General features: G+C 41.2%; 1 protein-coding gene and 1 pseudogene across 1 annotated transcript; one reads left to right on the top strand and one right to left on the bottom strand.

Moving 5' to 3' along the window:
• Window positions 1-6,558: 6,558 nt before the first annotated feature.
• LOC122107928 (nuclear receptor subfamily 4 group A member 1-like) lies at window positions 6,559-7,710 on the top strand (the record flags this gene model as incomplete). Its single annotated transcript, XM_042679794.1, has 1 exon — window positions 6,559-7,710. A coding segment is annotated over one exon (1,152 nt), but the record flags the coding sequence as incomplete, so codon positions are not given.
• A 13,882-nt stretch (window positions 7,711-21,592) lies between these two features.
• LOC122107927 lies at window positions 21,593-22,761 on the bottom strand (annotated as a pseudogene).
• Window positions 22,762-26,437: the final 3,676 nt, after the last annotated feature.

The following is a 26,437-nucleotide window of genomic DNA, read 5'->3' as shown; positions in this document are numbered from 1 at the left end:
GCTTGCAATCCTAGCTATTTTGGAGGCTTAGATCAAAAGGATCACATTTCAAAGCCAGCCTAGGCCAAAGACAAATCAGGTTGTGAAATTCCATCTCAGTGGAAGAGGCTGAGCATGGTGATGTGCACTTGTCATCCTAGTTATTGTGGGAAACATAAAGTAGTAAGACAATCATGGTAAGACCCTGTCTCAAAATAACCAGGACAAAAAAAGGTCTGGAGGCATGGCTCAGTAGAGTACCTGCCAAGCAAATCACAAAGCCCTCAATTCAAAGACAGTATCACCTATTTTAAAAAAAAATTAGAGGCTCTGTTATTTATCAAGCAGTCTTTAAAGTATTGAGATTATTTCTTCAGTTGCTTTTCTTTTTTCCCCCCTTGTGCTTGGGATCAAGTCTAGAGTTTATTGTGTATGATAGATAAGTGCTCTATGACTGAGCCATACCCTAACTTTCATTCAGTTATTTTTCTATCCGTTCTTCTAATGGCCATGGTGGAATTGAAGGGGAAAAACAACAACAACAAAAAAGCAATGTAGCGTTTCACTGGACAAATAAACCAAATGAATTACAATTTTGTCATTTTAAGTACTGATAAAACAGATTTATTTTCATCACCAAAGCAAATGCTCCTCTGATTTTTGTGACAATGAGTTCTGAATTATTTATGACTAGAAAGCAATCACTGCGCAGGTAGAAGAAAAGCGCAGAAAAAAACAACTAGAAGCAGAACAAAGAAGGAAGGAAGAACTAGAAGAAGAGCAACGCTTATCACGGGAACGAGAAAAGATGCAGAAACAGTATGAAGAGGATATCCTTAAGCAAAAACAAAAGGAAGTGGGTATTTACATTTAACTGTTAGCATTTTAGAATTAATAGTATATGTTTTCAGAGGAATAATAACTTTGAAGTTACTGACACTTGAACTCAGGGCCTCTTGCTGTCTTGGCTTTTTGCCTTAAGTCTCACACTCTACCACTTAAGCCACACCTCTATTTCCAGCTTTTTGCTGGTTAATTGGAGAGGAGTATTTCTTCCCCAGGCTGGCTTTGAACCAAGATGCTAAGAGTTCAGCTTTTTCAGTAGGTAGGATTATAGGCAAGAGCCACATCCAGCACTACAAGTTGTATTTTGAAGTGGTGAAATACAAGTGGAGGCATTAAAATTTTGAATAAAAAATTGGGAAAATAAGAGAGACTCTTAAAAATGTTTTATTTTTTCACATGATAAAGTTCTGAAATGCTGTATTAACTGGCCTTTGTGCAAATGGAGGAGGTCAAGATGAATTATAGCATAATGCTAGTCATCCATATATGTGGATTGTTATCTCCTACATATTAGAGGTGTGTAGACTTCATTTGTAAACCATGATTATAATGTAATTCTGTATAGAAACGATGGGCATTTCTATCCTTATCTACCAATGAAAAAAGAAGCTCCTTTTGCAAAATGGTTGGGATTGATGAAACAATCGGTGGCTGTATTAGTAGTCCTTTTGCTAAAATAAGAGCCAATTCAAAGAGAGTATCTCAGTAGCTAGGAGAGCTTTTCTATTAAATGATTTAGATACAGGAAGTAGAGTGTTGTCAGGTGCCATGATTGAGCCAACTCACAAAGAGCAATCATATAGTGGCATTCAGTTTCCAAAGACTAAAAGTTTAGCAATACAATAGTTTCTTATCTTTTCCCACTTGGCACTCAATGACTATTGGCTGGTAAAGGGACATGTGGTGTAGGTTCCCATTTCATTGACTTAAGTCATCTAAGGCTGCAACGTTTATGTGATAGCACGTAAAGTCCATAAATACTGTATTCTTTGAATATTTATGATAATCACAAGGATCCAGACAAGTGCCTGACATCCAGGAAAGCTTAGGAAATACTGAGAGTAGTCAATTTAATAACCATATACATGAATATGTTGTTAGGAAATCATGACTCTCAAGACAAATGAGCTATAGCAAAAAAAGCAGAGGGCTGGGAAGGTGGCTCAGTGGTAGAGCACTTGCCTTGCATGCTCAAGGCCCTGGGTTCGATTCCTCAGCACCACATAAGCAAAAAGAAAAAAGCCGGAAGTGGCGCTGTGGCTCAAGTGGTAGAGCACTAGCCTTGAGCTGAAGAGCTGAGGGACAGCGCCCAGGCCCAGAGTTCAGGCCCCACGTCCGGACCCAAAAAAAAAAAAAAAAAAATGCAGAGAGCACAGGAGTTAGCACAAAGACTGAAACAAGAACAGAGAATCTGAGCATTGGCTCAAAAAGGACATGATACTTCTAGATTGATGAAAAATCTTGATGGTAAGTGATTAACCCGAACTTCATAATTTTTGAAGATCATTTTAACCACTTGTCTATTTCTAACATTATTTCACAATAAAAAATTTTTAAGGAACTTCAGCTCTTCAGCTAATCTAACTTTAGTAAATAGGAGTGCTTTTAGGAAATAATCTTAGAAATACAGTTAAGTAAGTTTTCAGTATCTTTTTACACATAAGTTTTTCTTACATATTGTCTATAGCAATCATGACACTGATAAAATAAATTTGTATGCATTTGTACAAAGAAAGCAGTTACTGAGGGGCTGGGAAAGTGGCTCAGTGGTAGAGTGCTTGCCTTGCTTGCATGAGGCCCTGGGTTCCATTCCTCAGCACCACATAAGCAGAAAAAGCTGGAAGTGGCGCTGTGGCTCAAAGTGGTAGAGCGCTAGCCTTGAGCTGAAGAGCTGAGGGACAGCGCCCAGGCCCAGAGTTCAGGCCCCACCACCGGCAAAAAAAGAAAGAAAGAAAGAAAGAAAGAAAACACTTACTGAGTGATCTCTGTAAATCCAGTAATGGGTAAGAATGCAAGAACTTTTTAATGAAATTTTTATTGCAGCATTCATTCTGAGTAAAGTCCTGTGTTTAGTTACTGTATGTATTTACTTTTTTTTCACTACTGAATCAGACCTAGTCTTGCAAGGTAGGCAAGTACCACCACTAAGCTACAATCCCAGTCTCCTACACATAATTTCTCTTAATAATGCTGTGTATCATTTGAAAAATATTTTTTCCTATTGCAAGTGGATGATAAGGTGTCCCCTAAGATTTCAAGCTCAAGACATGACTCTGATGAAGCTGGCAGCAAAATAAATACATGTATCAGTTCTACTACTTCTCCCAAGAAAGATACTGGTGTGCAAACAGGTATTCATATCGAAATTTTTATTTGAAATTTCCTTAATGCCAAAGCATTAGCACTGAGTTCCATTTCAAGTGTAAAACTTGTGATTTATGAGAAAATAAAATGAGCTATTCTTTTTTTTTTCCACTGATACTGGCTTGAACTCACCACCATAGCCTTTTGCTTGTTAACTGGAGATAAGGAGTCTTATACAGAATTTTCTGCCCCAGTTGCCTTTGAGCCGTGATCTTCCAGGAATCACGGCATCCTGAGTAGCTATGATTATATATAAGAGTGAGCCCCCAATGCATCTCTTGGTTTTTAATTTTTTGTACTAGATTTATTTCAGATATGAGTCACAAATTTACCACCCTCACCCCCGCCCAGGACCTTACAGGTTTAGCAAATGGTTTACCATTGAGCTACAGCTCCTACCCAAAACTTACCCTTTCATGGGCATAGTTAGCATTTTTCAGTATATTCCTAATAATTGAGCAGTCACCATCATTATAGAACTTTTCCCTCACTCTGATCTACTAACCCATTAAGTTAGCAGGGGAGTCTCTTCATTTTCTGGTTTGCTTGTTCTGCACATTTCATGTTACTAGAATCAAAATGTTCCTTTGTGTCTGGCTACTCTGCTTTAGGATAATGGCAGTAAGTACATTATTCCTGAATAGTATTCTGTTGTATATATAATACATTTTGTTCTTCATGATTTGATGGACGTTTATTTGTACTCCTGGGCTATTGTGAATAATGTTGCTTTGAACATTCATGTACAGATTTTGTGAAAAAAGAAAAACAGAATTTCTGGATCATGTGATAATTCTTCCAAACTGTCCAGACTCCAAAGCAGTTATCCAGCCATCAATATAATAGGGTTCTAATTTCTCCTTGTGATTGCCAACACTTGTTATATGGGGGGCATATTAAGTGGTTCTGAATTGTATTTCCCCACCAATTGTATTTTATGAGCATCTTTTCATGTCCGGTTTTCAATTCAAATCATCAGGCAATGTCTTGGGTTGGAAGTCAGTGGGTTTTTTTCCCCCTCCCCACTCCCCTTGGTGGCCCATGCCCTGTAATCTTAAATATTTGGGAGGCTGAGACTGGAATACAGTAGTTCAAAGCCAGCCTGGGCAGACAAGTCCCCAGGACTCTTTTATCTCCAGTTAACCAGCAAAAAACTAAAAGTGGAAATGTTGTTGAAGTAATAGAGTGCCATCTTTGAACAAAAAGTCCAAGCAGGGGCATAAAACCGTGATTTCAAGCCTCAGTACTAGCACAAGAAAAAAGATTAAGTAAGGCCTCAAAGACAGTGTATTCATAGCCTCAATGAATATGGTAGTAAAAAGTTGTATATACTATATAGTGGAATTCGCTTTAGTAAGAAATTGATACATGCCATTGACTAAATGTTATGGCAAGTGTTTAAGCCATTTACAAAACAATATAACTCCATTTACTGGGATATTATCTATAGTAGTGAATGTCTAGAAACAAAGTAGCATACTGGTTGCCACTGGGGCAAGTAATGAGAGGTGGGTAGTTTCAGTTTTAAAATTAGAAGTCTTAAAGTGTAACTAATAAAATTGTTTAACATTTGAGAAAAATGATAGAAGTGGTAAACTTTTATATGTCTGTTTAAAAAGTCATCATCTTTTTTTTTAGATGACTTAATTACAAGAAATTTCACTAACACATTATCACACTGTGGATCAGTGAGAGAAAGGGAAAATACACCTTGTTCTTCTCCCCAGAGTTCTGTAGAATTTCATGGACAGCTTAACACTAAGAAAGACAAGCAAGAACTAAATCAGGATAGAGTAGGCAACTTAGAAAAAGAAAATAGCTGGTTTAATGAGCAATGTAAACAGTCTATAACAGAGAAACAAACAAAACTCATGAAGAAATGTCCCACAAGGCCGACTTGGAATAGAAATAAGCCTCTCAAAAGGTATGTTCCAGCATCAGAAAAGTACCCTAAACAGCTTCAAAAGCAGAGAGGAGAAAAAAAAGTAAGAAGACAGATGGAACTGCTTCAATTGGTAGAGAAAAATAATTCTGAACACCTTTCTCAAAATAGAGGCACTTCGCCAGAAGATTTTCATTCATCCTATCCAGAAACAGAGTCAAAAACCAGGTGGCATCTAATGAACAAGGTAAAGCTCCTCTTTCTCATTTTTAAACATGCATGAATCTCTAAACTCAAAACACAAATCTCAGCTGGGAATGTGGCTTGATGGTAGAGTGCTTGCCTAGCATGCATGTAGCCCTGGGTTTGATTCTTCAGTACCACAGAAAAAGCCACAAGTGGTGCTGTGTCTCAAGTAGTAGAGTGCTAGCCTTGAGCAAAAGCAGCTCAGGGACAGTGTCTAGGCCCTGAGTTCAAGCCCTAAGACTGGCAAAAAAAAAAAAATTCCATTTGTCCAACTTTTCTTTGATTTGTTGTGTTTCCAGGTCTCTATTCAGAAAATTTCGGCCTGAGCCAAGGAGACCTAGGGTTTCTCCTATTCCATCCTGTAATGTTTTCAGAGTGTCTGCTTTGACTTCGAGGTCTTTGATCCATTTGGAGTTGATTCTGGTGCAGGGTGATATATAAGGATCTAGCTTTAGTTTTCTACAAGTAGTGAAAGATTGAAATTGGGGCTATGTTCATTTTACAATATGCTAACTGCTAATTCTGCTTCTGTAAACCTGCTTGTGCTAACACTGACTCTTCCCCTCCCAGAAATAAGTTACAAAGTTACAAAGTCCAGATGCAGGCCCAGGGACAAGGTCTGCAAACATAGGTAAAGAACAAAAGAGTATGTTCTTCTAAATTCCTGTTTAGAAACTCTCAGCAAGGGGCTCAAGACAAGGACCATCTGGCGAGCCCAGCAAACTAAGTCAAATGTCAACCAATCACGAGCCTGTAACTATGTGGACTCCCCCCCCCCCCAGGGAAGCCTCCCCCTAGAGAGCCAACCAGTTTACCAGTAGTGTTACAAGACTTCCCACACAACAAAATGATTGCTGGAGTATATGATAAGTTATAACCTGAGCCAATCCTGGGGAGCCTGGGGTCTTATGCTAATTCTGTGGTTTTTGTCTTTAAAAGTGCCTGTAACCACTGCTCGGGGCTTCCAGTCTGCCTTGGACAGGGAGCCCGTTTGCGCAAATGCCTAATAAACTCCTCTTGCTTATTGCATCTGCTGGTTTGGAGTCTTGGTTCTTGGGGTGCCCTCCCGTTGAAGAAAGCATCCCAGTGAGTCTGGGGTCTTTCAGTAGTTAACCAATTTTGCCAGCACCATTTACTGAAGAGGCTATCTTTGTTCCATTCTATTGTTTTAGCTCCCTTATCGAAGATTAGATGGCTATAGTTCTGTAGGTTCATTTCTGGATTTTCAATTCTATTCCTCCCACCAGCTGGGAGAAGGAGAGAGCAATTCCAGGCCAGCTACTTTCTCAGGCTTGGCACCCACTTCTCCGCACCTCGACAGCTCAGGGTTGCTGGATGCACCTATGACTTCTGCCAAGGCCCGGAGCGGGGCTCCAGGTGGAAGTGAGGGCCGCTGTGCTGTATGTGGGGACAATGCTTCATGCCAGCATTACGGGGTCCGCACCTGTGAGGGTTGCAAGGGCTTCTTCAAGTGCACAGTGCAGAAAAGCGCCAAGTACATCTGCCTGGCGAACAAGGACTGCCCTGTGGACAAGAGGCGGCGGAACCGCTGCCAGTTCTGCCGCTTCCAGAAGTGCCTGGCTGTGGGCATGGTGAAAGAAGTTGTGCGGACAGACAGCCTGAAAGGGCGGCGGGGCCGACTACCTTCCAAACCCAAACAGACCCTGGATACCTCCCATGTCAATCTACTCACTTCCCTTGTCCGGGCACATCTGGACTCAGGACCCAGCACTGCCAAACTGGACTACTCCAAGTTCCAGGAGCTGGTGCTGCCCCGTTTTGGGAAGGAGGATGCTGGCGATGTGCAGCAGTTCTATGACCTGCTTTCAAGTTCCCTGGATGTTATCCGAAAGTGGGCAGAGAAGATCCCAGGCTTTACTGAGCTGTCCCCAAGTGACCAGGACCTGCTGCTGGAGTCAGCCTTCTTGGAGCTCTTCATACTCCGTCTGGCCTACCGGTCTAAGCCAGGGGAAGGGAAGCTTATCTTCTGCTCAGGCCTGGTGCTGTACCGGTTGCAGTGTGCCCGGGGCTTTGGCGACTGGATTGACAGTATCCTAGCCTTCTCGCGGTCCCTGCACAGCCTGGTTGTTGATGTCCCTGCCTGCTCTTGCCTCTCTGCTCTCGTCCTCATCACTGATCGGTATGGGCTGCAGGAGCCAAGGCGGGTGGAGGAGCTACAGAACCGCACTGCCAGCTGCCTGAAGGAGCACATGGCAGCTGTGGCGGGTGAGCCCCAGCTGGCCAGTTGCTTGTCATGTCTGCTGGGCAAACTGCCTGAGCTGCGGACCCTGTGTACCCAGGGCCTGCAGCCCATCTTGTACCTCAAGCTGGAGGACTTGGTGCCCCCTCCACCAATTTTTGACAAGATCTTCATGGACACACTGCCCTTCTGACTCCTGCCCTGAACGTGTGTGCAAACCTATCTGTACACTCTTACACCACCCTACATGCCTTGAGCCCACGGACCCCCAGAGCATCTCCTAGCCTGGATCTGAGCTGCCGACTGTCCTTCCTCCTCACCTACTTCAGGAGGTTGGCAGGGAGCTCAAGTTCTGTGGGAGGGGGTGCATTCACAGGGGTGACCCCACAATTTGTCTTATCCCCTAGCCCAGACCTGGCCTTCATTTTTTTTTTATAAGATAAATCGTTTTTAACACATGCCACCCTACTGTAAATAAGCCAAATGCTGCTGTAAATACAGGAAGGAAGAGGTTGAGATCGGGGTTGGGAGGAAGGGATGGGGACCCTCCACCAGCCTTGGGCAAGCCTTTCCAGCCTCTTTCAACTCCCTCTCTTCCCAACCTCCTTCCACATGTACACAGACTGTCACTCGAGGACGAAGACAAATGACAGATTCTGACATTTATATTTGTGTATTTTTCCTGAATTTATAGTATGTGACTTTTCTGATTAATATATTGAATAAAAATAGACATGTGGCAGAAAAAAAAACAAGCAAACAAACAAAAAAACACCCACATGCTTAAGATTTCTGATGTAAGATACAAGCTACAAAAAAATGGAAACAAAAATATCACCACTCTTTAGCAGGAAAATAATGTCCAGAGTTGTCTGCATGGAATTGTCTTAAACTATCTGGATATTATATAATATATATAGTCTCCGGAGATTTTTATGTGATTGCTGGGTGGGTCCTGTCAATTAACTAAAAGTTCAACTCTGAATCCATGCCCTTTCATCTGGTGCAGTTCCTCTGTAATCACCTCTTTGTAGAAGAAAAGCAGATTCTGATCATCATCTGTATGGAATGGAAACTGCCCCTCAAACAAGTAGTGTCTTCTTTCCATAATATTAATGGACACAGTTAAAATCCTCAGGAGCCCATCTTGTTCCAGTGATAAAGCGGTAACTTTCCTGGAATTCCTCTAGGGATGAAGACTGAGCTAATAATGGTCAACAAGGCAATACCTGTGACTTGGGACTTTTTACCTATGTGAATACCTTTTTCCCATCACTTATTTAAAGTGAAGCCAATGTCTCTATACATCTGAAGAGACTAAAGGTGTATGGAAGTGTCATCTTCCCAGGGCTGCAATATAATAAACCTCCTATCTCTGTCCTTTGCCATTTTTCTTTGGCATATGGAGGCAAATGGCCAGACCAAACCCGCGACTTCTGGACTTTGGGCATGAGGTCTAAAAACCCGGTTTCAATATGATCACAGATAATTTTGAGAAAGAGAAAAGAATATTCAAACAGCTATCACTCACAAGTTTTTCTTTCTCCAGTTTTTGCAGTAAACTTTCCAAGTTATTTCCAATTCTTGGCTTTTCTACAACTTCATAAAGGTTACAATACATCCCATTCTTCAAAACTGGTAAGAAAAAAATAACATGGTAAATATCCAAATCAAGTTCTTCTGATAATTTTTTTTATTGTGAAAATACTGTATAGAGGGGTTACAATTACATGGGAAACATAATGAGTACAATTTTTATCAAGCATTGTTGCCTCCTCCTTCCCCCCCCCTCTCCTCCCCCACCCGATAAAATTTTTAAAAAAATTAAATTACCTTCATTGGGACCTAAGTAGGTTTCCTTATAAAACAATGCTGGAGGAATTTTCTGCTTCAGATGATCAATACTCATAACTGTTTCAACATCTAACTTCTCAGGACTGAAAGAAAATAAATAACATGTTGCCATGCCTGAACTGTAAATTCTAATAATGTTATGCCTCTCCCTCTTCTTCCTTCCCTCCCTCTCTCCCCCACTTTCTTCTCCCCTTCATCAGACAAATATATACACTTGGTAGAAAATAGAAGAGTATATTCATTAATAACTTACTTGCTTTATTGTAAAGAGTACTTGATATAGAATGTTCAGATACCTATATATAGGTAAATAGATTTGTAGCAACACTGCCCACCTTCCATACCCTTAAGCCAGAAGTTAATCCTACACGTCAATTTTACTAACCACAAACAATAAAAGCTATGATTTTTATTTAAAATAATTAAAGTATAAACTTTCATTTCTTTTTTGAAGTGCTAGAAATCAAACCCAGAATTTTCATTCTACCACTGTGCTAAATCCTCAGCCCTCAGTAACAAACTAGTTAACTTTTATGTCTACTAGATATAAAACATCGAGTGAAAAACAATCTATATAATCAGGATAAAACTTTCAAAAATTATCTTTCAGCTGGGCATTGGTAGCTCATACCTGTAATCCTAGCTACTCATACTCATTTCTTAGGGAACAAAGTAAAATGTAAGTGTGAAAAAAATATAAAAAGCTAAAGAATCAGAGAACTGCATTAGTGAATTGCTATTTAATGTTCCATACTTACAGCTTAATAGGCAAAAATGCCTGCGTGGATGACCTCAAAGAAATATAGCACAGAAGCTTTCCTTTATTTAAAAGCTGTCCTTTCCATAATGTGTAGTTACATTTATCTAAACAAAAAGAATGAGGAGATCATTGCTTGAGCCAGAGAAGTATGTAATTACTAGAAATGAGAAATACATATTTACTAGAAAGTACCTAGAAATAAGGTTTAAGTTGAAAAACACAGAGGTAACTTTCCATTTTGGAAAAATCCAAATATTGAGATTTTAGCTTCAAGTACCTTTTTGTTTATGCCCACAATGTCACCTATTTGCTCATTTTTGTTATGAAGCATTTTAAGATGTCAATGTTGCTTGTAACTCATTTTTACCTTTTGTAAATACAAAGTCTCTGCTGACTTTAATAATTTTTTTTTTTTTTTTGGAAGTGGCGCTGTAGCTCAAGTGGTAGACTGCTTGCCTTGAGCTGAAGAGCTGAGGGACAGTGCCCAGGCCCAGAATTCAAGCCCCATGACGGACCAAAAAAAAAAATAATAATAAAATAAATAAATGAATACTTTTTTTTTTTTTTTTTTTTGTCATGGGGCTTGAACTCTGGGCTTGGACGCTGTCCTTGTGCTTCTTCAGTTCAAGGCGAGCACTCTACCGCTTGAGCCACAGCACCACTTCCGGTTTTCTAGCGGTTTATTGGAGATAAGAGTTTCACCATCTTTCCTGCCTGGGCTGGCTTTGAACCGCGATCCTCAGATCTCAGCCTCCTGAGTAGCTAGGACTACAGGTGTGAGCCACCGGCACCCGGCTTGACTTTAATAATTTTAAAACGCAAGTAAGCCAGGCATGGTAGCCCATACTTATAATGTTCAAACACTAGGGAGGCTGAGGCTTCCAATAGTATGAAGACAACCTGAACTATTTAAAAAATACAAGTGGAGCGTTAAGTCTGAGCAATGTAATCTATTTTTATCTTTAAAAATAAAATTATGTGTTTCAAATACTTTTGTCATTTTTTTCAATTAGAGTACCTCTTCTTAAAAAGACACTTATGCATACATGATGACAAAATGTTGATCTTATAACATGGACTTACTTGCTTTTTCATACTTTCAGATTTTTATTCATTACAAAAATAAAAACATTTATTCATCTTTCACTATTGAAACTTGTTTTAACTTATAAAACTAAAAAAAGAAAACTCTTACCTATGTTTCTATCTGCATTAAAGCTGTTAGATCTACAAACAAATTTTTAAAAAGAAAAAGAAATTATTGATTGGCAACAACATGAAAGTTAACATTCAGGACCTTAATATAAGTGTTATTTGTTTTTGTTTGTTTGCAATTCTGGAGATCAAATTCATAGCCTTATGAACACAGGGCAACTGGTCTACGTTAAGCCCCAGACTGAGTGCTGTCTCTAAGCAATTTTTGCTAATGGTTAACATTCCACCATTTGAGCCACACCTCTACTTCCAGCTTCTTGGTAGTTAATTGGAGATAAGAGTCACAGCCTTTCCTGCCCAGGACAGCTTCAAACAACAATCCTCAGATCTCAGTTTCCTGAATAGCAAGTATTGCCAACGGTGCTAGGTCCTAAGTGCTATTTTTGTTTTTGTGTTTTGCCAGTCCTGGGGCTTGAACTCAGGGCCTGGGCTGTGTCCCTGAGCCTCTTTGTGCTCAAGGCTAGCACTCTACACTTGAACCACAGTGCCACTTCCTGCTTTTTCTGAGTAATTTATTAGAGATAAGAGTCTCATAGACTTTCCTCCCTGGGCTGGCTATAAACCACAATGCTCAAATCTCAGCCTTCTAAGTAGCTAGGATTACAGGTATGAGCAACTGAAACCCAGCTTAAACATTTATTTCGTGACTTTATGAATTATAATGGCTTTGGATTCTAAATATTATGCTTTGAGAGCTTTTTTGTTTTTTTAGTTGTACCGGAATTTGAACTCAGGACCTTGTGCTTGCTCAGCTTTCTTGTTTGTCTGGCATTCGCATCAATTGGGATATATCTACAGCCCAGTTTTTTGCTGGTTATTTTATCTTGTCTCTTTTTTGGTACTGGGGATCAAACCCAGGACATTGCACTTACTAGGCAAGCACTTTGTCACTGAGCTACATCCCAGCGTGCTACTTTTTATGGTATATTGCACAAGAAAATAAAAGCAGAAAGAACAAATTAATTTGTAATTACTCATTAAAGTAAACCAAAGACTATTTATAAAGAAAAATAAGTACTTACATGAGATGTTTACTTCCAATTTACCACCCAAAACCTGGAAATGGAACTGTGATTCAAATGGCTGAGTGCTAGCCTTGAGCAAAAAAACTGAGACACAACACGTGGGTCCTTAGTTCAAGCCCCAGTACTAACACACACACACACACACACACACACACACACACACACACACACACACACACACGCGCGCGCGCACACACACACACACACACACCTTTCCTCCTATTACCATATTTATACAAACTTAAGGCAGGTAGGGATAAAAATGCCAGTACCAATGCCTCACCCCTGTAATCTTTGCTATACTTAGGAGGATGAGACCTGAGGATTGAGGCCAGAAGCCAGCCTGGGCAGTTAAGTCCTTGAGACTTATTTAAAATTGATCACCAAAAAGCTAGCAAACCTACAGCTCAAATGGTAGAGCACCAGCCTTGAGTGAGAACACTAGGCCCTGAGATCAATCCAAATATTGGCACAAAAAAATTAAATAAAAAATAAAGGAGGTATTTTCTTTAAAAAAAAAAAAATCCGGGGGGATGGGAAGGCGGCTCAGTGGTAGAGTGCTTGCCTAGCATGCGTGAGGTCTTGGGTTCAAGTCCTCAGTACCACATACACAATAAATAAATAATTTAAAAAAAATAAAAAAATAAAAAAATAAAAAAAAATCCGTTAACAGAAATTAGTCCATTAAAACCTCTCTAAATCAGCAAATTTACCTGGTGATAGTTAGATCTATATAAATATTGGAATATACTTAAAATGTATAGATATATATATAGCAAGAATTATGTAAATATAAAATGTTTATATATTTAGGCATATTTGTATAATAAATATTGTGTTCAAAATTGAAAAACACAATTTTCACTCTAATGAAGACATAGCAATAATTTATACATACATGAATTCAAACATTTTCTTTTTCTGGTCAATTGTGGGGTTTGAACTCTGGGCCTGGACATTGTTCCTCAGCTCTTCAGCTCAGGGCAAGCACTTTAACACTTTGAGCCATAGCACCACTTCAGTTTTCTGGTGGATGACTAGAGATAAGAGTATGGTGGAGCTCGTTGTTGGTGGCTCAGGCCTGTAATCCTAGCTACTAAGGCGGCTGAGATCTGAGGATCTCGGTTCAAAGCCAGCTCGGGCAGAAAAGTCAGTGAGACTCTTATCTCCAATAAACCACTAGACAATCGGAAGTAGTGCTGTGGCTCAAGCGGTAGAGTGCTCGCCTTGAGCTGAAGAGCCCAGGGACAGTGCCCAAGCCGAGTTCAAGCCCCACGATCAACAACAACAACAAAAAAATTATCATGGACTTTCCTGCCTGGGATGACTTTAAACCGTGACCCTCAGATATCAGCTTCCTTACTAACTAGGATTACAGGTCTCAACCACTAGCACCCAGCCTCAAAGCATCTTAAGAATAAAGTAGAATAGTTTTCAAATATTTTTACAAGAATATTTATATCACTAAGACTGTCGAAACACAGGTTATTTAGGTTTTTAACCAAAACAACTAATGCTGTCAATCAGAGCTTCTAATAAGCATGGACAACCAAGTTAAAAGTTTATAGTGTTAAGTAAAAACAAGTTTAGAAAGCTTTGCCTATCTTGGGAGAAGTGGCTCATACCTTTAACTCCAGATACTGTTTCTTTTTTTTTTGGGTCGGGTCGTGGGGCCTGAACTCTGGACCTGGGCACTGTCCCTCAGCTCTTCAGCTCAAGGCCAGCACTCTACCACTTGAGGCATAGTGCTAGTTCCTGCTTTTTTTTTTTTTTTTCTTTTTGCTTATGTGGTGCTGAGGAATCGAACCCAGGGCCTCATGCATGCAAGGCAAGTGCTCTACCACTGAGCCACCTTCCCAGCCCCTCCAGATACTGGTTTAAGGCCAGTCTAGTAAAAACATTGACAAGATCCTTTCTCAAAAGAAGCTGAGCAGGGGGACAGTAACCTGTGACTACTCAGGAAGCATACATAAGAGGATTGTGGTCTAAGCCAGTCTGGACAAAAACCCAAGGCACTTTGTGATGAAAAAAAAAAATCTAAAAGGAAAAATAAGTATCTGGAAAACAAAAAACTAAAATGCTGAGATAAGGCTCAGCAGGTAAATCACTGCCTACCAAGCACTAGCCATTGAGTTCAAAACTCCAGTACCAGCCGGGCGCTGGTGGCTCACACCTGAAATCCTAGCTACTCAGGAGGCTGAGATCTGAGGATTGCGGTTCAAAGCCAGCCCGGGCAGGAAAGATCGTGAGACTTCTATCTCCAATAAACCACCAGAAAACCGGAAGTGGCGCTGTAGCTCAAGTGGTAAGCGCTCGCCTTGAGCTGAAGAGCTGAGGGACAGCGCCCAGGGCCAGAGTTCAAGCCCCACGACCGACAAAAAACAAACAAACTCCAGTACCACAAAAAAGAAAAAGCAAGGGCTGGGAAGGTGGCTCAGTGGTAGAGCACTTGCCTTGTATGCATGAGGCCCTGGGTTCGATTCCTCAACACCACATAAGCAAAAAGAAAAAAGCTGGAAGTGGCACTGTGGCTCAAGTGGTAGAGCGCTAGCCTTGAGCTGAGGAGCTGACGGACAGCGCCCAGGCCCAGAGTTCAGGCCCCACAACCAGACCCCACCCTCCAAAAAAAAAAATCTGTGTTTAACCTATACATCTAATTGAGAGGATATTTTGTCCATACGACAAATATAAATATACAAACAAAATAAATGATATAAAAGATAAATAATACTGTTTTGAATATTCAAGTGGAACAATGCCTCATTCTCATGGGCATATGAAGAAGAGCGGACACTAAACCACAGGTTTAGTGCTAAGACAAGGTGGTAAAAGACAAATAAAAAAATCCTGTGCGGGCTGGGAAGGTGGCTCAGTGGTAGAGCCCTTGCCTTGCATGCCTGAGGTCCTGGGTTCAATTCCTCAGCACCACATAAGCAAAAAAACAAAAAAGCCGGAGTGGCGCTGTGGCTCAAGTGGTAGAGCGCTAGCCTTGAGCTGAAGAGCTGAGGGACAGCGCCCAGGCCGAGTTCAGGCCTCACGACCGGACCAAAAGAAAAAAAAATATCCTGTGCTCTGGGGTAAGATGTAAAGATAAAATATTCAGAGGCCTCATTTACCTACTGTAATCCAGGCCAGAGTAATGTCAATACGAGTGAGGAAGAGGATTCAAGGCTGGAGAGAACACAAGAGAGGACACTGATTCACAAATCTAATGACTATTCAAAAGACAGCAGTGTTTTCATTTTTTTGTTGTTGTTGGTCGTGGGGCTTGAACTCTAGGCCTTGGCTCTGTCCCTGAGCTCTTCAGCTCAAGGTAATGCTCTACCACTTAAGCCACAGTGCCACTTCCAGTCTTTTCTGCTTATGTGTTGCTGAGGAATGAACCCAGGGCCTCATGCATGCGAGGCAAGCACTCTACCGCTGAGCCACCTTCCCAGCCCCTCATTTTTTTTTTATAAGGGGATATACTCTATAAGTTCCCAATATTTACCCATAATTTTAGCTAACAGATTTGTAAGGATAAACAAATTACTTGATTTCAGATAGTTTATAAATTAATGACAAAGGCATACATTAAACAAGTAGAGTTATCAGATGGTGACGGTTTTAAGTACTATGCAGAAAAAATGGGACAAATTATGAGATTTAAAACCTTTAAAAAAGAAAATCAAGGGGCTGGGAAGGTGGCTCAGTAGTAGAGTGCTTGCTTTACATGTTTAAGGCCCAGGGTTCAATTCCTCAGCACCACATATGCAGAAAAAGCTGGGAAGTGGCACTGGGGCTCAAGTGGTAGAGCGCTAGCCTTGAGCTGAAGAGCTCAGGGACAGCGCCTAGGGCCAGAGTTCAGGCCCACGACGAACCAAAAAACAAAAAAACCTAAAAAAGTTGTGTGCTAATAACTATGATCTTAGCTACTCAGGAGGCTGATATCTAAGGATTTTATATCTCAGTTTGAAGCCAGCCTGGGGGGCTGGGAAGGTGGCCCAGTGGTAAAGCGCTTGCCTTGCATGCATGAGGCCCTGGGTTCCATTCCTCAGCACCACATAAGCAAAAAGAAAAAAAAGCCAGAAGTGGCGATGTGGCTCAAGTGGTAGAGCGCTAGCCTTGAGCTGAGGGACAGTGCCCAGGCCCAGATTTCAGGCCCCAGGACCGGACTCCCCCCCTCACCCCCCCAAAAAAAAAAGTTGACGCCAGCCTGGGTAGACAAGTCTGTGATACTCTTTTTTTTTTTTTTGGAGGTCCGGTCGTGGGGCCTGAACTCTGGGCCTGGGCGCTGTCCCTCAGCTCTTCAGCTCAAGGCTAGCACTCTACCACTTGAGCCACAGTGCCACTTCCAGCTTTTTTCTTTTTGCTTATGTGGTGCTGAGGAATCGAACCCAGGGCCTCATGCTTGCAAGGCAAGCGCTCTACCACTGAGCCACCTTCCCAGCCCCTGTGATACTCTTATCTCCAATGAACCACAAAAAAGCTAGAAGTGGAACTGTGGCTCAATTGGTAGAGCACCAGCCTTGAGCAAAACAGCTAAATAGGGCCTAAAGCCCTGAGTTCAAGCCCCAGTACCAGCATGCATACATACACACTAATACACACATACACACACACACACATACATATTAAGAAACACCTTATGAGCCAGGCACCAGTGGTTCATGCCTGTAATCTTAGCTACTCAGGAGGCTGAGATCTGAGGATTGCAGTTTGAAGCCAGCTGAGGCAGGAAAGTCTGTAAGAGTCTTATCTCTAATTGTCCACCAGAAAACTGGAATGAGGGCTGTGGCTCAAGTGGTAGAGTGCTAGCCTTGAGCACAAAGAGGCTCAGGAACAATGCCCAGGCCCTGAGTTCAAGCCCTACAACCAACAAAAAAAGAGGTCCTTAGACAGTCGGTCACCTTTAAGAAGTGACTTGCAGGAGCTGGGAAGGTGGCTCAGTGGTAGAGTGCTTGTCCTTGCATGCATGAGGCCCTGGGTTCGATTCCGCAGCACCACACAAGCAGAAAAAGCTAGGAGTGCTGCTGTGGCTCAAGTGGTAAGAGTGCTAGCCTTGCGCTGGAGAGCTGAGGGATAGTGCCCAGGCCCAGAGTTCAGGCCCACAACCGACAAAACTAAAACAAAAAATATCTCAAGAAGTGACTTGCAGGAATAGAAGAAAACAGCAGATTAATTAGTAAAGAGAAGAGACAACAAATGCAGGGCCCTAAGACTATGACACATTCAAGGTACAGGATGGATGGTCTATCTAACTTGACTGATATAATAAGATGTAGAGCTACAGACCAGAATCAAAGTAAACAACTGGCCAGTAAAAACCCCAAAGTGGAGGTTGTGGTTCAAGCGGTAGTGAAAGACTTGAGTGGAAAAAAACCAAGTGAGATAGGTCCTAAGTTCAAGCCCCAGTACCAACAATAACAATAAAAAAATTATTTCCAAATTAATAGATATCCTAAGCTATTTTCAATACGTATAAAAACTCAGACCTTTGGCTATTTCACCTTTATCACTAAATTTACTTTTTCACTAGCTTAAAATGTCTTTAGACCCAGGAGGGATCTAAAGGGGATCTTGGTTCTAAAATTCTCAAAACAAGTTGTCAAATTTCCACCTCAATCAATGGCTGAGATAGCAGCTCACACCTCTTATCCTAGCTACAGTAGAAGTACAACAGCTGGTGGGAAGCACAAGTAGAAGAATTTTAGTCTAGGCATGAAGTCCAAACCCTACCTCACAAATAACCAACATAAAAAGGGGCTCAAGTAGTAGAGCATCTGTCTAAGCTCTGAGTTCAATCTTTATTACCACACAAAACAAAATAACAAAAAAATACTTGGGAGGGGGGGCTGGGAAGGTGGCTCAGGGGTAGAGTGCTTGCCTTGCATGCCTGAGGCCCTGGGTTCAATTCCTCAGCACCACATAAGCAAAAAGAAAAAAGCCAGAAGTGGCACTGTGGCTCAAGTGGTAGAGCAGTAGCCTTGAGCTGAAGAGCTGAGGGACAGCACCCAGGCCCAGAGTTCAGGCACCACAACCAGACCCCCCCACCCCCCACCAAAAAAAAATAGCTTGGGATCACCACATTGAAGGAAAGTGGATAACTTTGCTCACTGGTTTTTAGCCACTTTATATTAGAGCTTGTAAGATATCACCAATGATACTAAATATTGGCTTAAAATCAAAATCACCTGGAAGTTTTTAAAACTCCCAATAACTAGGCTTCCAACTAGCACATGATTTAGTTTTAGTTTAATTTTCAAGAAAGCTAATATACAAAATATCAATTTTAAAAACTGACTAAGAGCCGGGCACTGGTGCTCTCAGCCTCTCAGGAGGCTTAGATCTGAGGATCATAGTTCAAAGCCAGCCCAGGCAGGAAAGTCCACAAGACTCTTATCTCCAATAAACCAACAAAAAACCCGAAGTGGCACTGTGGCTCACGTGGTAGAGCGCACACCTTGAGCTGATGAACTGAGGGACAGCACCCAGGCCCAGAGTTCAAGCCCCACTACCGACAAACAAAAACATAAACAAAAACTGACAAAGAACCAATTGAAGTGTAAGTAAAATTTAGTATCTATTTCTATATTCAACAACCTGTCTTTCACAGATCATTGTACTTTTTTTTTGGTTTGGTTGAATGTTTCTTTATCCTTGCTTTGTCTTGCAATGTAACCTTTAAAGTCAAAATGGCCAATCAAATATCCAATTAATTTTAAGAAAAATGTAAACAGGTAAGGTGGGGCAACATGACAGGCTCACATCATTCTGGAGGAGTTGTGAAATGTATCTCTTCTCAACCTTAAAACTCTTTAACTCTTACCTCAATGAAGATAATTTGTATGTCATCTTTGTAAGTAAAAGATACAACTGCATATGGACAAATGTGTTTTGGTCTTCGCCTTAATTCATCAAAGCCATATTCATAAAAGTAATAATAAAAATAAGAGAACACAAAATTAACTTCTTTGAATATGTAAGTGATACAAAGTGCAATCTTGTATTTATCTTTTTCCTTTTGAAAAATTATTTAGGTACCTGTGGGGGAAAATTGCTTTAAGCTAAACATGTCCCCTTAGCCAAAATAAATTTAGTATTTTATATGTATTTTGTAATATATACTTATACTGTGCATCAGTGGCTCAAGCCTGTAACTCTAGCTATTCAGTAAGCTGAGACCTGAGGATTCTGGTTCAAAGCCAGCCAAGACAGACACCCTCCCACCCCACAATAGATTCTTATGTTCAATTAACAAGCAAAAAGCCAGGTCTGGGCGTGAGGCACAAGTGTAGATTATTAGCTTGGAGTGGAAAGAGACAATGAAGATTGCAAGGCCCTGAGTTTAAACCAGTATCAGCACAAATCATCAATTATTAATCATTATTATGATGATAAATAATAATAATCTACTTGGAGTTCATGGTGCTACTTTTAGGTATTTCAAGTTTACTTCTGAGAAGTTGACTACAGAGGATGTGTAATATATTTCCTAATGAAAATATTACAAATGGAATTGCCTAAGCCTCAAGCTCAGCCCAGAAAAGCCAACTTGATCCCAAAAGTAAACTACGAAGGACACAAATGAAACCAATCCTAGTTACCATTTTGCATATTATTTCAAGAGAAAAACACATCTGAGGGCTGGGAAGGTGGCTCAGTAGTAGAGTGCTTGCTTGCATGCATGAGGCCCTGGGTTCGATTCCTCGGCACCACATATGCAGAAAAAGCCGGAAGTGGCACTGTGGCTCAAGTGGTAGAGCACTCACCTTGAGCTGAAGAGCTGAGGGCCCAGAGTTCAGGCCCCATGACCAACAACAACAACAACAACAAAAATGTCTATATATAACCAGGCTTCAGAGGCCACTGTATTTCTGAGCCATCCTGGAAACACTAAACAAACTTCAGTAAGAAAGATTGGGATCTGGGCTGGGGAGGTGGCTCAGTGGTAGAGTGCTTACCTTACATGCATGAGGCCCTTGGTTCCATTCCTCAGCATCACATAAGCAGAACATGCCAGAAATGAGGTTGAGGCTCAAGTGGTAGTGCTAGACTACAGCTGAAGAGCTAAGGTGCAGTGCCCAGGCCCAGAGTTCAGGCCCCACAACCGACAAAAAAAATGTATAAATTGTTATTAAAAAAAAAAAGAAAAAAAGAAAGATTGGGATCTAACTGAGAAAACCAGAAACTGATATAATAGAGGAGAAAACTGAAAGGGAGATATTTTGAAGGTTTAGTAACAAAATAGATATTACAGGCTGTAACATTAAAATGGATGCAGGTTGGGCTGAGAAGGTGGCTCAGTGGTTAAAGCGCTTGCCTTGCTTGCCTGAGGCCCTGGGTTCAATTCCTCAGCACCACATAAGCAAAAAGAATAAAGCCGGAAGTGGCGCTGTGGCTCAAGTGGTAGAGCGCTAGCCTTGAGCTGAAGAGCTGAGGGACAGCACCCAGGCCCAGAGTTCAGGCCCCATGACAGGACCCAAAAAAAAAATAAAATAAAATAAAATGGATGCAGGCACTTACCTGAGTAAGCTCATAGGCTCTGTGAGTCAAAAGGGATGTAATTCTACTGGCATTCTTTGACAGATGACATTCATGCTTTGTTGCTGGGTCCAAAGCACTTTTATTTAACATAGGTTCCAAGCTTTTAATACTCATGGGGTCATATATGCTCTTTATTTTACCCTAAAATAGAAAAAAAAACCAAACTTCATTGAGTGTCAATGCAAGCATGATTTTTCACTATGAGCTTAATTTTTAACAAATAAACAGAAACTTTATTAATAAAAATTTCACTCATCTAAATTACATCACGAACATATTAACCTGTCATTCTTTTCTTTGGAAAACAAAAAAGTATGGTTAGCTTAGATCAGAGATGGCAAGTAAACTGTTCAAAAATAGTTTCATATTCTAACAGGTATAGACTTTTCATCACTCCTGAAGACTTGGAAATTAAACTTTTTTTTTTACAAACAATAAATGTTTATTATTGTCAATAAGCTTTGATTTGTTAAATAGCAAATGATTATACACAACCTTAGACTTAGACATCTCATCTAAGGAAACCTCAGCACTTGGCCACTGTGAGAAATCATTCTGTTTTTCTTGTAGCTTCTGATCTACCTGGTAATGCTAAGAAAATTTAGGTAAATTACCAAGTTTAGAGACTCTACCTTTGAAGTGGCTTTTCCCTTTATTGCAAAATGAACCCAGCTCTCCTGATAATGAAAAACCATATCATCACATTCACTGGGTAGTTCAGAGATTTGATTCCCACAAAGTCAAAGGAACTAGAGACCAGAATTGCTCAATTAGACACAGCACTGAAAAAAGTAAGAGGCTGGAGGCATGGCTCAGATGGTAGAGCAATGGCCAGTGAGCAAAAGGGTCAGATACTGAGTTTGAGTCCTGGTCTTGGACAGAAAAGAAAAGCAATTAGAGAATGAATGTGACATCTGAGTTCCTCTAAGCTGAAAAATGAGTGCTGATAGTCATACCAATGCTTATATAGCATGTTGCTTTTCATGGTGTTTCCCTATCTAATGTCTCTGAGGTAGGTGGGGATGATATAAATAAATCAGGGTACATAAGGAAACAATAGCTCATGGCTCATAATCTTGCTCTTGGTCTTATAGTCAGAGAATGACAAGCAGTCCTTTAATCTGGACTCTGACACCTGGAGTTGGATTGGGTTGCTTTCCAGGACAAGACTACCCTGGCGGTATGAATCCCTTTTAGGTGGGGTCCCCTGAGACCAAAGTGCACTTAAAGGTCTCCTTAAAGACCTCGAGGAAAGGCGGCATTACTTTATCCACAGAGACCTGCCGCTGGAGCTCCTTAGTCAGGGAAGTGACACCTGTCCCAAACAGTCCACAGGGCACGATGTGTTCAAACCATGTATGGTGCGTGTTGCAATTCAGCGCCAGGCCGTGGGATGTGATGTGCCTTCCACAGCGGACACCAATCGCGCAGATTTTGCTCTCGACCCAACCAGACTCCAGTGTAGGGCGGGGGCGGCGCGCAGGCATCTCGCAGGCCCCGGAGCTCACACAGGCGCACCGCACACTTCTCCAGCGCCGCCACGTGGGGGCGCAGGCGCAGGCCAAGGCGCCGCAGGTCGAGCACTGGGTGGCAGAGCAGCTGTCCCGGGCGGTGGAAGGTGGCCAGGCTGCCGCGGTCTGTCGTGGGCACCTCGGCGCCCAGAGCCCTCAGCTGCGCCGTTTCCTCGGGAGTCAGGCCGCCGCGTATCCCGGATGTATACACGGGGCCCCGCTGGCTCGCAGAGCAGGAGCCACCAGCCTCGATGCTTGGCCTGCAGCCTCCGCAGCCAGGACTCCTGCAGCGCCAGCAGCTCGGTTTACCGCGCCCGACCCAGCCACACCACCCTGACAACGGGCGGCGGCATCACGCGTGCTGCGCGGTCCAGAAATTAAACTCTTAAATTCCTAAAATTTAAAATTTAAATCACATGCTATCTTTGACACATATAAATTAAAATTACCTCCATTATTTTAAAAATAACAACATCACCTATGGCCCCAGCTTCCAAAGGATTAGCTTGTAATAGATCAGCATATCTAGAAAGATAAATACCTAAAGAGAAAAAATATGAATTTGAGTAAGAAATACTGAAATACAAAAAAAAAATCCAAATATTTAACCAATAATAGAGATACAAGATGTGATTTGTATGCATGCACGTGTGTATCAATACTAGGGATTAAACTCAGTGTTTTAAGATCTCAACTTGAGCTTTCTCTGCTCCAGGCTTGCATTCTACCACCTGACCCACACTCATTTTCAGCTTTTTGCTGGCTAACTGAAGATGACTCATGGATTTTTCTTCCTGGTTGCTCCAAACTGTAATCCTCAAATCTAAGCCTCCTGAGTAACTAGGATTACCCTTGTGAGCCACCAATGCCTGGTACAGTCTGATATCTTTTCAAAGAGATGAAATGAAAGGTTAGTCAAGACAGCAGACATTGAACCAATGTAAAATGAAATGAGGGTAAAAAATCAGACTGAACAAATTTTATAAAATCACTTGGACCAGAACATTCTGGGAAAGGGATAGGAGTCTAGAGTTTGAACCCAGCCTTGAAATTTTGAAGCAAGTGGCTCTATCACTTGAGCTGTACCTCCTACTCTTTTTATTGTTATGTTTTTGAACAAGGTCTTCTATTTTTTGCCCAGGCAGTGATTCAATAATGCACCGCCACACCTAACATAACCTTTTAAAATGTAACCTCTGATCAATTAGAAGTAAACAATGTTGGTAACAAAAGATGCCAGTAGGGTCAATGGTGAGTGCTAATTCTAAGTTGATTGAAACTAGTGAAAAGATGAGAATATAGCAAAGTTGTGGGGTTTTTTGAGTCATGATTAGTCTAGCTGTATGTAGTCCAGGCTAGTCTCAAAGTCTCCTGCCTCAGCCTTCTGAGAGACTGCAGACACACACCACCATGCCAAGATTAAGACATACATAATAGGCTGGGAAGGTGGCTCAGTGGTAGAGCGCTTGCCTTGCATGCCTGAGGCCCTGGGTTTGATTCCTCAGCACCACATAAGCAAAAAGAAAAAAGCCAGAAGTGGCGCTGTGGCTCAAGTGGTAGAGCACTAGCCTTGAGCTGAAGAGCTAAGGGACAGTGCCCAAGCCCAGAGTGAGTTCAGGCCCCACTACTGGAACCCCCCTCAAAAAAAAATTAATCTGTCAAACCAATTGTGTCAGGAATCCATCCTTATTCTAGTTGAGACAGTCTTAATTCCTCTTACAATTGCAATCATTTCCTTTTTTAGAGTGAATTAGAAACAGCAAAATATTTAAAGAAAAAGTAACCCATCTTTAAAAGAGGAAATATGGCTACAATCACATAATCAGCAACTCTAGATGGTAAACATATTATCAAGCACACTCCAGGAGAATGAAATAGGACTGATCAGAGAAAAAAAACAAACAAACCGAACACTTGAAAAAGAAATCATCACAGAAACAACTAGTTCATCCCTCTAAATCTTTTCTTTTCTACCAAGAAAATGTTTATAATCAAATATACTGTTGAAAATTGTGAAATTAGTTGTAAGGGAACATTGTCAAATTGTTTTGTCTAAGGAGTTAACTCACCTGGTTTTGATCAACCATAAGAAATGCATAGGATTCTGAAAGTTCCTTGTCTAAATGACCATCAAACTTCAGTTCTCTTCGCTTCTCTGTAAACTAAATGAAACTCAATCTGTAACTCTCCATATAATTATGCTTTATTAAGCTGAATCAAGAATCTTTTTCAAAAATTACAAGTTTCAACAGTTTTTTTTATTTGTTAGTTGTGGGGCTTGAACTCTGGGCCTGGACGCTGTCCCTCAGCTCAAGGCAAGCACTCTACCACTTAAGCCACAACACCACTTCTGGTTTTCTGGTGTGTAATTGGGGATAAGAGTCTCATGGACTTTCCTGCCCTGGCTGGCTGTGGATCCTCAGATCTCAACCTCCTGAGTAGCTAGAACTACAGGTTTGAACCACTGGTGCCCAGCCAACAGTTTTTCCCCAAGATTCCAAACTAATCAAAGTAGAAATCATCTTTCCTTTCCCTATATTTTCTGCAATTCAATTTTCTTCTCCCCATTTGCACTGCTTTTTCACTTCATATCAAGTACTTAAATAAACATCGATCACCTGTTAATTTTTGTTGCTGTTTTGCTTTTATTCCAGTACTGGGGGTTTGAGCTCTTCCTTAACTATTTTGCTTAAGGATGGTGCTCTACCACTTGAGCCACAGCTCAATTTCCAGCTTTTTGGAGGTTAACTGGAGATGACTCTCACAAGACTTTACTGCCCCAGATGGTTCACTGTCCCGGGTGGCTTTCAAACAACAATGCTCAGATCTCAGCCCCAGGAGTAGCTAAGATTACAGGCATGACCTACCAGCACCCAGCCCCTTGTTAATTTAACCTGAACTTCTATTTAAAATCTGCTATACTCCCAAAAGTTATACACCATGCTTTAATTAATCACCCATTTTATTTAATGTGGTGTACTCCATAAATGACCAACATTTTAAACTTATAAACTCAATCAGGACAAAATTATCCTCTCCCCCCACCTTTCCCCTTCTCTTTCTCTCCCCTCTCTCTCAAATCCCCTCCATCCCTTTCTCTCCCTCTCCCTTCCTTTATCCCCCTCCCCCTGCCATACTGGGGCTTGAACTCGGAGCCTGGGCATTGTCTCTGAGCTCTTTTCTGTCCATCATGGGCTTGAACTCTGGACCTGGGCACCATCTCTCAGCTCTTCAGCTCAAGGCGAGTACTCTACCACTAGAGCCTCAGCACCACTTCGGTTTTCTGGTGGTTTACTGGAGGTAAGAGTCTCATAGATTTTCCTGCCTGGGCTGACTTTGAACTGCGATCCTGAGATCTCTGCCTCCTGAGCATGCAGAATTATACATGAGTCACCAGCGCCCAGTTAATGCTCTACTTAATTATAATTATTTATAATTATTCTCCTTCTTAGGCCTATTAATATAAGCATATACAGTCTTACAGGGAAAAGTGAATTTGTATAAAGTTCTTAGAACTGTTAAAATTAATCCTAATCTACTGCCCTTTGCTTAGCAAATGCTCAGAGATGTTGATTTGAGACAGAGAATACCTAACATTTTACTTCAGTATATATGTCACCACTATTTAATAGAACTATAGAGTAAATTTTCATGTAAAATTTAACAAACTATCCCAATTATACCATGAAACTACATCAAATTACCGAGGTTGTGATTTTTTCTAGATGTCAGTATCATTACTGCTTTCAAAGATATTGTCATAGATGAATTCTGATACTTCTTTAATCAACATGTAAAGATACAAAATTAGTCATATTTCACATCCATTAGCAAGTAATTATGTCAAATATTTCTCTTTTTTGGATAACACTGGGAACGGAAATCAGGGTCGCACGCTTACTAGATAATTGCTCTACCACTTGAGCCTCGCCTCCTGCCCCTATTTCCATTGTTACTTTCAGGTAGGATCTCAATTTATATTCTCACTAAAATCCTCCTAGTTGTGATTCCTGGAGTCACTGGAGATGA

The sequence above is a fragment of the Dipodomys spectabilis genome, unplaced genomic scaffold (assembly GCF_019054845.1).
Source record: "Dipodomys spectabilis isolate Male_0828 unplaced genomic scaffold, ASM1905484v1 ptg000054l, whole genome shotgun sequence".
NCBI lineage: Eukaryota > Metazoa > Chordata > Mammalia > Rodentia > Heteromyidae > Dipodomys > Dipodomys spectabilis.
Note: the sequence above shows the minus strand (reverse complement) of the source record. Positions and strands in the feature narration are given on the sequence as shown.